Source organism: Athene cunicularia, assembly GCF_003259725.1.
Source record: "Athene cunicularia isolate RWA chromosome 6 unlocalized genomic scaffold, athCun1 chr6_part1, whole genome shotgun sequence".
NCBI lineage: Eukaryota > Metazoa > Chordata > Aves > Strigiformes > Strigidae > Athene > Athene cunicularia.
Genome location: NW_020799105.1, coordinates 1175616 through 1187933, shown reverse-complemented (window position 1 = coordinate 1187933; position 12318 = coordinate 1175616). Strand labels below are relative to the sequence as shown.

General features: G+C 33.7%; 1 protein-coding gene across 31 annotated transcripts in view; it reads right to left on the bottom strand.

Moving 5' to 3' along the window:
• The window catches only part of KCNMA1 (potassium calcium-activated channel subfamily M alpha 1), a 529533-nt gene that overhangs the window by 109793 nt on the left and 407422 nt on the right, over positions 1-12318 (bottom strand). For all 31 annotated transcript variants that reach the window (XM_026850996.1, XM_026850999.1, XM_026851000.1 and 28 more), the window contains one exon: positions 10787-10855. In XM_026850996.1, coding sequence (XP_026706797.1) covers positions 10787-10855 — 69 coding nt within the window. The remainder of the gene's footprint in view (positions 1-10786; positions 10856-12318) is intronic.

Below are 12318 nucleotides of genomic sequence, written 5' to 3'. Positions count from 1 at the left end.
TCAAAAGATTCACAAATACATTATTTATTTTACAAGAACGAAGATATAGTATTACCCCATTTTACAGATGAAAGATTAAATCGCTATGAGATATAGTGGCTACTAATTTGGGATGCCTACAGGTCATTTTTTGTTAGTATCTAGCATTGCCTAGCTCCATATACACCTTTTAGGGACTCTTCCTGTAAGTAAGGATGCTCAGTGTTTCCAAAACGCTAGCCTCTGTTTCCCCAAATAATAAACACTTAATCAGAGGTCATCTGTAAAAGATTTGGTTTAAATTATTAGTTTACTCTCACACAGACATTCTGTGGCAGAGGCTGGAACAGAAATTGAATCTCAGAGAAAGCATTTACCCAGATATCCTTCCTTTTTCCTTCATTCACAGTTTCAAGCTTTGCAACAAAAAGGAGAGGAGAACTACAGAAAATGGAAGTCACCACCACAGAAAGCAGGTTCATCTCCACAGCACACTTCAGTAGTATTGCAAAAAATGAAATGTGATGGTGTAAAGAACACCTACATTATGTACGCAGATAGATGGGATGCACAGCTAAATTTCACATCTAGTATTTATTTATTATTATTATTTATTATGGCAAATAACCTTCCAAAGTCTTTCTGCCAAAACTTTCTATCATGTTCGTAACTGCATCTGTGTTTCAGTCTCAAATTTTCTTCTTCCCTGTCTGCTAGTCCTTAATCTGCCATTATGCTGATAATTTAGCTGTTAAAAATCTACAGATGCTAGTCTCATTTATTTCTACTATACTGTTCTTTCTAAAATATGCAAAGACTTGTACTATGGTTGGGGTTGGTTATTTTTCTTTTGTACAAATGGGTACTGCTCTGTCAGAAAAATACTTTTTTTGCCCATTTCATTCTTTGCCCTTAATCATGGAAGTATTACAGCTTTTCAGTGAATTTTTTTTTTTTTTTCCCCTCATCCCATTCTTGGAGATAGATAAACCAGGCCCAAACATTAAAAAAACACTACCAAAAGCGCAACAACTCGAACTCCACAAGCTGAGGTAACCAGTAGATACATAAATGTTCACTACCCCTCACAAATTTAAAATTTGACAAAGTAATAAGCAAATTAAGAGTTCTTTTAAGAGGCAGTGAGCATAATCTTAAATTAGAAGTAACTGGCTTAATTTAGGTTGTAATGTATTGTAAGCATGATTTTGTATCTCAAGGTTTTCTGAGACACGTTAAATCAATTCAGATGGGTTGGTGTATAGACTTTATTTTTGACAGATATTATACTTATTCACATATACTTACTTTCACAAATACAATGAATTTATAGCCACAAAATATAGATGTGATAGCAGTTAATGCAGTATGACCCCAGCAGCAAAATCTTCTGTTGGGAATAAAAATTAATTTGTCCCATTACTGCTATTCACGAAGAATTACAGCAAAGGCTCATAAAACTTTGGGTTTATATACACATTGATACTTAAACGGAGCAAAAGCATGAGCAATTTCTACTGAGTCTATGTGGATCTATTAATATGCTGCTTATTAAAGCAGCAATTGAATTATTTCTTAAGAGACCTGTAGCGTCATTAGCTAAAGTTATGCTTTGATAAGCACTCACACTACTATGTCCAGCCGGGAAATGTTTTGAATTAAAAGAAAAGAATATAGGGAACAAAGAGGACACAAAAATAAAACAGGGTTATGAGCATACCAAGAACACTGCATCCATCAGTTATTTAGAGATGCATGCATCTGTTTAAGCATGAAAATATGCATATATACTCCTACAGTTGAGAAGGTAAGTACATGGCAAAGTAAATTGGAGTTTTAAGAGAGAAAGCTTTAGCTAATGTCACATTTTTATGTATCTCCAAGGCTGGAGAGTTTTCCAGATATAGAAAGATTTAGGAAAAGGGAAAAAAGGACAGAAAGTAATTACGTTTAATAGCAATACATATGGCTAATTCATATGCATTCTGTGCTAAACATTGGAAAAAAATATTTTGAAAATGACACCCTCCCATTTTTCCAAATATACATTTTATCATAAAATATAATTTTACTTTTTTATGTCCTAAATCAGCTCATTAAATCAAGCAAGGGATGCCAAATACTTTAAAAGCTTCTAAGATCTTGATCAAATTTTATAATTTTATAACATTTCTAGTTTAGGTTACCTCAGAAACTAATCAAGTAATAGCAAGCTCAAAAAACTTTTAGTCATAATTTCCTTAATAATTCCAGTTCCAGAAACACATTCATCGGGACAAAGCTTTTCATGACAGGGGTCACATGTCAGTGCAAAAAAAAGGATTATCTTTTGACTTGCTTGCTCCTTCACACATGAACATTTTACAACACATGGCAATCGCAGCCATGTAAATTGAGTATGTGTAAATAAAGTACAATTTAGTTTGTTTAAAGGGAATGCAATGTACTTCACCAGCATGAATTTAGGAGAAGCCAGTTCCGTTACTCTATGATATACATCAATTTGTAAGCCACTTGTGGAATTCAATATGCAGTTTGGAAACCCCTGCTTCACATTTATCTAACATCCAGCAAAACTTAGTCCATTTGCTAAACAAAATTCACTTGGTGACTAGATGCAAAATCATGTATCTAAGGGCAGTGAAAATGTCACACATTGCAAATGTGGAAATCATCCTTGAATTCAGTTGTACTTCCAAGAATCACAGAATGAATCACAGAATGGTTTGGTTTGGAAGGGACCTTTAAAGGTATCTAGTTCCAACCCCACTGTCATGATCAGGGATATGTTCCCCTAGAACAGATTGCTCAAAGCCCCATCTAACTTGATATTGAACACTTAAATCTTAGGAAAGAAGCAGAACAATAGTTATCTATACAGTTGAAACTGAGTTCCCAGAATGACTGAAAGATAAGCAGGTGAAGCACAAATGGGAATTAGTGCACATTTGAAATGCACAGTTAAAAAAAATAAATAAATTCAAATGTGGTCAGAAAAATTCTAGATAAATGCTTATGGATCTCTTTACATAGATTGTTCAATGAAAAGTTAAGACAGGACATGATTATTTGTATATGTTGGTAGAGAATAAATATCTGTTAGTAACTTTTTTTAATACTGATCAATTTAATCACTTGTTGGATTATATCTTTCTGATGTTTTAAGTATACATGCTGCCTTCAGTAAAATACAGATACATGTAAATATCTGTTTGTCCACTCTTACTTACCTGAAAATACCTCAGAACATAAGCATTGCTCAATACCTTTTTAGTAGTACATGGTTGAATGACTGCACAATACAACAATATTGTGACTTAGAGAAAGATACCATATTATGTCTTCTCTTAAAGCATGAAAAGTAAGCTAAGGTTTTGATTACTAGTTGCGGGTCTTCCATGTTTTGCTGAACTTAAAGATATTTGATGGAGAACCTGACAGTTGGAAGTTTGAACTGTAGGACAATTTGAGAACTGACACTTTGTAGCAGGACTAATTCCCTCCAAATATTTAAATTTTTCACTTATTTCTGCTGTTGGGTGATTTTTATTTGTCTCCTGCTTTCAAATATAATATATGTTGGATTCAAATCATGTTTCTTGGGTTGAAAAACTATTAGAAAGTTTGATGTATGATATATTTTCAAGTTACAAGAATATATAAAACATTATTTCTAATAAGTTTTCAGTATACAAAAATATCAGTAGGAGATGAAAAATATTTCCTGTAGCTTTCTATAATATTCAGCTATCTTCTGCGCCAACCACACGGAAAGAATGACCAATCAGCTTTAGAGTCTGAACCATCATTAAACTGTATGTATTTACTGGTAGGCCACTTGCTAAGTGGCATGGATCAACAATTTGCTTTGCACAGCTTGAAAATGAGTAGTCTTCCATTTCTGCTGAACTTGTAAACTGATGTAACTTTGAACTCTTAATGCAGACATAGCATCTGTACAGTAGATGACTCAGATTTGTATAACTGTCAGTCTTCTCTGAGAAAAAATGAGGGCTCTTATTATGATGGAAGAGGTGCAGTAAAGGTCTTAAAACTGAGCTGACAATGGCATGCGAAGATGCTCAGTAAGTACAGCACAGAAAACAGGCAATGGTAACATTTTAGCAGTGCTATATGAAGACCGAAAACTCTAAGATATAGATAAGGTCAGTCAGGAAAGACGTACACTGGAAGAGTTCTTTTAAGAACTGTACTTGTCAGCAGCCTCAGTTATGTACTATTCTTGTTTATTCTTACTTTCAAGGCTACATTTTAGACAGCGCTAAAGGTGGGATTCATCTCATCTGTCTTGGAATGGAAGCTGCTTTCAAGAACTGTCTCCCTCTTCCCTTGCAATCATGGACTAAGTCTGAATAACTGAAAGATCAGACATCTAATGTTTTGACTGATAAAGTTAGGTGAGATGAATGCCATTATCGGTGACCAGTTGAACAGTTCATCCCTGGATCAAGGAAACTTGCCTGATTCAGTAACACTGCTCTTTTTTTTTTAGGTCAGATTTCTGGCTACCCTTGTAATTGCCATCACCCTTGTCTAAGAAAAGATCAATTGTTGAATTAAGTAAAACACAAATGTCAAAATTTTGACTAAACAAAGGACAAAAATCGTAACAACTTGTTTTAAACTTTGTGGTAGATGTACTGTACCATTCCCCATGTGACCGAAACAGTACCAATATAATCTAGTAATCAGGAAGATATAATATTGCTTATGTACTATTAAAACATTATGTAAAACAAGACTATGTGGTATTACTGACCATCGCTACCACATTTTTAAATAAAACAAGCTATTATTCTTGTTTCATGCCATGCCCAGATGAAATGCACCACTATTAGCATAACGACCTTTTCAAATGTACCATGTCATTCACACAACTATAGAATTAGAATTACAAAATTAGTTTGAGACAATATTTTTTGTTTCAGGGTATGTTTTGAAGCGGAGTGTGAGGGTAGGTGCACAAATCCCACAGTGGGAGTTGGGTGCATACCAGCTTCACACTGACTGCAATTCATAAGTATTGCTTCTTTCTTCTGGGCTCTATCATTGACATTAATTCAGATCCATATTGCTTTACACAGAAAAATCCAATAAGACACTATAAAGAATACAATGCAAAAGACACAGTGCACATTACATGCTACAGTATATTAAAGCTTAATTACTACAAGCATATAAAAGGTTGCTCCCAGGAGTTAATTTCTTTACAACAGCATACGTCATAGTCTACAGGATGTGCATGAGGTATTTTATTGGGGCATAGTCCAAACTAGTTCAATGGTGCTGGTGAATTCAATACACTTTGAAACAATTAAATTATTCCTTCTGGTTCCAGAAGTGATTGATTACCAGTACAACGAAGCAGCACAATATACTTTATTCTGGGAGCAAGCAACTTCACTTGGTACAACACTTCTCCATATTGCTCATCATGCCAGCATTAACATGCCTTCACCACAAGGTAATATATATTTAAAAGCAAGAAGCGAATTAGAGGTGCAACAACTGCAGATCCTTGAAGATGCTAAGTGTTGCAGTAACTTCTCTGCAGTTGGATCATATCAATAATGCCAAACTGACAGGAAGCTACCTCTCTTTTAACACATCTACTCAGAAACCACAGGAGAATAAGACTAAAAATTAAATAAACACATACAACACAGGCAACAGAACAGATATGGGAAGTAAAGTTTGAAGAGTATGATAAGGAAGGAAACTGAAATGTCTGGACAATGAGAATGGATCTCCAAAGAGTGCCACTGACAGTCAGACAGACTGCTATAAGCAATTAGAAAAACAAAGCTGGGAGGGGGAAGAGAGATGATCAGAGGAGAGGATATGGAAGAGCATGCCTTATTTACTGCATCCAAACCAACAGCAGGAAGATAGAATGTAGACTAGAGAGGGGCTCACAGCATGGTATGCCAGAAGAAAATGCAAAGCATGCCATCCCAAAGAAAGACCCAAATTGAGAAACAAATACATTTGGTAATATCTTCATAAATGAGCTTAATAAATGTCATTAAAATGAATGTGACATATAGTACAAACTATCCATGACACTTTCACTGGAACAGTACAATAGCTTTAATGAGTACTGTACTGTGAATAACTTGGCTTAAAATAGAACCAGCAATGTAAAGAATCAGGTATTTGATTGTTATTAATGGAAGGTGAAACTATTGTACATGAACTACTGTATTGTAAGACACATTTTGAAGGAAGACTCTGAGGAAAGAAGGACATCAATGAAGGTGTGAATATGGAGACAATATGGCAGCACAAGGGCTGGTAGAGACGAAATATACATCATCACGATACAGTGCAAATAAAAAAAGAGGAGAGGAGATGTTAACAGTAAAGTCTGCTTTTCAAATGCAACAATCTGATACACCAATGACTCCCCAAGGGGAAAAGAAAAAGCCTAAAAAACTTATACTGTTTTATTTTGTACTTCCTGCAAAGAAGTTAGTGCGTGAGTCACAAGAACCAGTGGAGAGACAGAATGCTATTCTCTCTCCTCTTTGAGAGTGGGGGCTCATATATAAATATACACACAGATATATATATATACACACACACACACAGAGATTAATATGTATATATGTATATATGTATATATGTGTGTGTATATACAGAGAAAGATAGACAAAGATGTTATCTTCCTGTGTTCTTGGCAAGGAATTAGTCCTGAAGTTAGAAGGAGTGGAGGTAGGATTGAGGTTGGAAGGAAAGGTAACGAAGAGGGCATACCGCTTTCGGCTTCTGCAAACGACAAGAAAAAAATTGCAAATCAAACACTTTGATAAGAAATCAACTGACACCAAAGCAAAAGCAAAAAAAACCCTTTATTTAAAAAGTTTCAAGGCTCAAAGGTTTTTCTGCTAAGAATGAGAACAAATATATGGATAGACAAAGAGAAATTTAACAAGAGGACTAAACGTGGGGTGCAGGAGGGAAGAATACTGGTTAGGCTTTCCTTCTTGCTTACTCATGTGGAAAAAAAAATACAGGGGAAAAGGAAGGCAAAATTATCTCTAAAAAGATTTCAGATGAGGAGTTTGAATGTCTGCATTTTTAACTAGTTTTTGCTATCTATTCAGCAAGCTCTGCTGGGACATTTTCACGTTGATGTTCTCCAAGCTCCTTTAGCAATTTTTCTACAGAAAAGACAAAACCTATCTACAAATGAACTAAGATAGACCATTTTATTAAGCTGAAGTATTTGGCTTGCATCAGAGATACAAAAACTTATTTAAATGCTTCCTGCTCTTAATAACTCATTATGATATTTCAGATACTAATTAGAGATGAAAGAATGGCTAACTCATATTCTGACCTGGAACTACTAAAGCGCAGACCTTAGTAACTGGTCAGAAACCCACTAAATTCAGTCACATTTTGTAAACTCAGAGATTTCTTTGATAACTGAGCAGTGATTTAAACATCATTAAATATATAAAAGTAAAGGTAAAAACCAAATAATCTATTCATGGCTATTTTAATTAATCTTTAAGATACCTTGATGAGAAACAGTTGACTAAAAAGATAAACAGACTATAAATACTTTACCCATTACTTGAAAGTGAGTATGTATTTATTGCATTCATGACTATACTGCCTACATTTAGGCTTGAAAATTTTTTAATTCTGCTTTTAAGCAAACTTGTAAAATAATAAACTTGTATGTTTATATTAGCTTGGATAGAGTTCTGATGATTTATAATTACTATTGATCTCAAATTTCCTATGGTAGAATTAACAGAATTTGGTTGTACATCAGAAAGCTTTGGAAAACCAGCATCTAGGAGAATGCCTGGGGGGAAAAAAAAAAGTGCACAGGTAAATGTATATTTATGCCATCCCATACATAATGAAGACATTAACAAAAAGTCAATGAAAATTTTGCCATTGACTTAAAATGGTACTAGGATTTATCCCTAACCCTGAGGTGAAAATTTAAAGAGGGAATTAGGAAATCTAGAACGTCCTCACATTACCACTTTTGAGAGCTGTACACACTTGTAAATTCACTTTGCACTGCTTTAGCTCTGAATGCACAGTGATGAAAGCAGATGAAGCTAATCTTAAAGGAAACTCCCTGTGTAAGTAACAAATCAGATATATAATTCACATATATAGATATTCTGACTAATTAAAAAAAAAACCTAAACAGGTGGGATTAAGATCTTATCTCTTAAGCAGAAAGAATGGTTTGAAAATTTCCTCTGCTCCTGAAAATACTGGTCCTAGACCTCTCTCACCTAGGGCAGGAAATACTAGCTCATAATAAAAGGGTGCCACCTAGATGGCACCAAACTTTTCTTTATATTTATCATTGTTTTTCTAAACTGTGAACTGTGTAAATCCTCTCAATATTTTTCCAGAATATGAATCTAAACTATAATCATAAAATGAATCAGCACAGATCTACTGTTGTTCACTCTCATAATGAGTGAAAGCTAAAAAAGAATGATAATCAGGTCCCTCTTCTCCTTTATGAAGAAATAGTAATGAAGAACTTGAGATATGAAGTAGAATAAAATATTTCTGAAGTCAACATCAACAACCATAACTGTAAATGACAAATTTATCTTGTTCAAAACCAGCTTGCACTTGTAAACCATGTTACTCTAATTTTTATCTTAATTGCCCATCTTTTCATTTAGTAAGATGCAAGGAAATGCAAGTATGCCTAAGAAGTGAGAAGCTGAGGTTTTGTTCCATTACCTTTCTGGTTAGACTGAAAGGCACCAGCTCAGAAAACCACAAATATGTACTTAACATATTTGGATTGAAGAACACAGGAACAGGTAGAACAGTAAAGATACACTGCAAGTAGCTTGTGATTAACTTAATAGTGACTATAAAATTATCACTGGTTAATGAAGTCAGCAGATATTACTGTGGATCAGGTTTATAAAGAAAATGTGCGTATCTAGCTTACATGCTCTCCTCTTGTGTACGCATGTATTCATAAAATTCAGCTGTTAGCATCCCTTTGTTAGTATTGTTTTCTACATTTTTTAGGCTCTTTTTTTTTTCCTACCAAATTAATTAATTGTGAACTGTTACCTGCATGGCTTTAATTAAGAACGGATATATGATTGTATCACATTGTGTTACTTTTTGTGGGATCCTCTGCATCACCTTTTGATTAAGAACTCAATTCAACTCCCACTGAAGTTAGTGCAAAGAATGATATAGAAGCCATCAATTATATGTTATTACCGAAAAAGACTGTAATATTAGCACGAAGTAAATTTTACTTAGATAAATTGAAGTAATGACAACCTAATGTTGGGCAACAATTCTTCAGAGAATCAACAAACTCCAAATATTTTCTAATATTGGAAATACAAAAACTGGTAAACAGTTCTACTGCTGTTACTATCATATTTTCTTTTTTTCTAGGAAGAGATTAAACTGTTCAAACAGAAAGGAATAATAAATCATTTGATTTATACTAGCTAATAGGGAATGAGATCATTCAATGGAAAAGTATTTTAAGAGCCCATGGGAGTTGGAATCATTAAAAACAATCTGATATTTCAAAAAAACCTATTTCTTAATCATCATAGTGTGGACAAAACCAATATCCAATAGCACATACACCACTTAATGTATCACTTTAGAACACAGAAAAGAATCAAGTAAAACCAACCATCAGGCATGGAAATACTCTTAAAACCAGTTATAACATTGTATTTTCTGTGTCAAGTGCCCCACATAGATTTTATAGGTATTTTCAATAAATAAAACTTACAACATTTAATAATAAACAGTAAAACAAACTTTCAAAACATCAGAAATTGTGGCATGAACTCAAACGACAGAATTGGTTCACCTGTGAGGAGAAACAATTGCTCACTAAGGTTTTAGGTAATTAGAGGCCACAAATAAGATGAACCAATATCTATTGTTCCAAATTTACTAAAGCAGTACAGAATATAATTTTTCACAGACAAAAATACAATTCAGCTCAGAGTCAGTATTGTCATATTTTTATTATATGCCCCTCCACATGTTGCAGAGCCCATTTATAACATTTTTGTTATACAAAAATGAATGTCGTGTAAAGCATTAATGGACAAGTTGATAGAAGACTGACTCCAAAGTTCACTTGGATTTTATGAACTTTTCTACAAAAACTCCACAAGAAATGCTTATTTTCCTGTCTGTGAATCTGTACTAATTTTTTTTTTTCTTTGCTTGAGGAAAGGTGTCAGCCAGTTGGTAACTTCAAGGCTAAATTAATCTTTTCCAGTTTTATTATGTTATTCATATATGTAAGTTCTGTCAGAGCAGATATCATATAAAACCTACACTTATCCTATATTTACTTATCCCCTACATTATCTAAACTGGTTCTTCCAAATTCATTTAAATGAAATTACTATTTTGAGAAAACATGTAGCCATAACAAGTTTTCATATCACATCTGTTTTCCACTTTTCCATTTTCAGTAAAAAAAGTTGTATCTCCATTTAAAACTGATAGACTATGAACAAAAATATTGTAAGTTTTTGTTTAAGTAAAAATTAATTGTACTTCTGGAGATGGCACATATGCATCTCTGTCCGCCCACCTTCTGCTAAGTGTTCTGACGAAGAACAGGAGAGAAATAAAAGCCTATATGAAATGGTGTAATGTGATGGCGTGCTAATTATACTCTGAAATGTTTCAAAAGTATAAGAATAGCTATATTCACTCTGGAAGAAAAGCAGGCAAAATTTCTGACAGTGCATTCCAGAACTTGAAAATTTGTAGGCATTGGACATACCTGCTTTCTCGTTTTTCCGACTTGTATTCTATGGCTATCATTAAGAGCTTTAGTTTCGCAAACACCAGTCTGCAGGAAAAGAAGAGGCCAAAAGTCAGTCCTTTTTCACAAGTAACATCACACAGGTAGAGATGGCTGCGGGGTATGTATTTTCTTTGAGAATTTACACTAAGATCTTTTCCCATCTTTTCAGTTAGGTATACACAGAACATATATTAAGATTTTTCTTTTTTGAACATAATGAATATTTTCCTATATATATATAAACTGACAAGTTGAGAACAGTAGCAAAAGTACCAACTCACTATGTTACTAAGTCTACTTAAGCAATAGTAACAAAGGTTATGATACACAACATAAGATTTAATTTGGCTATAGTGGATGTCTTGAGGAAATTTTTCAAACCTTTGCTGGAATTCAGCCATATGTTGATCATAGTGTGCATTCATTAGAAAACACGTATGTAGTGAACTCAAATGAGAGTACCCTATTAATGTCAATATTTGCCGATAAATGTCACAGAGGAACAGCATGACTAGAAGCAATTATTGATCGAGGTATAGAAAGTATTTTCTAATACTATAATACATAGGGTTTTTTAAATAACTAGAAACCATTTGCCAATTTTATCAGTGAAGTGATATATGCAAATTCAATGCTCCTTGTCTCTTCAACAAATTTGTCACGTATTATTCTAGGGCTCACCTTTCAACTAGATGGCTGCCATCTTCTATATCATGCACTAACTTTTCCAGCATTCAGTGCTCTTCACAAACTTCCTTACTTCAGTGTTACTAATATTTTTGTATATATTTCAATTATTTTTTTTTTCCTTAAGCCAATCAAGCAATATTTTGCATACTTTTCATCAGTCACACACTTAACAGAAAACATAGAAGTGGCTGCTGAACTAATAATATTCCATTTCTATAAAATGTTTCAGAAATCACTGTGAACAGTTAATTTCTGCTATTTCTTCAGGATAAGAGAATAATTAGAGATAAGCATGGATGTAGGGATTCTGACAGTGCTAAGGCAATAGGCTGAATATCACATAAGGATATATATAATAACATTTCCTTTGCATTGTCTTAAATTTCACAATGTAAAACTTGAGCATATTTTTTCTAGCATATTTTTTCTTCAGAAATTTTCCTTTTAAAGGATTGTAAAAGTACCACTGTAGTCTTATCTGGTAAGGCAGGTGGTATCTCAGTATTGGGAAGTAACACAGAAAGGAAGCCAGGGGCAAAATTCATTTAACTTTTTTTCAGAATTAATTAGAAGTCTTATTCTACCTCCAGGATTCCAGCCAATGTCAGAAATGGGCAGACAAAATCCTGAGTTACTGAATTCTTGATTAGCCCATCACCTCCCACAATATTAACAGGTAAATGAAGCCTGACTATCAGCATCAAAAGAAGAAAATATATTAAAAAAAGAAGAGATAAGCATAATACTACCCTAATATCTGGCATCAGTACCTCATTCTCATATACAGATTTACTAAAAATATTTAAGTAGTAAAATAG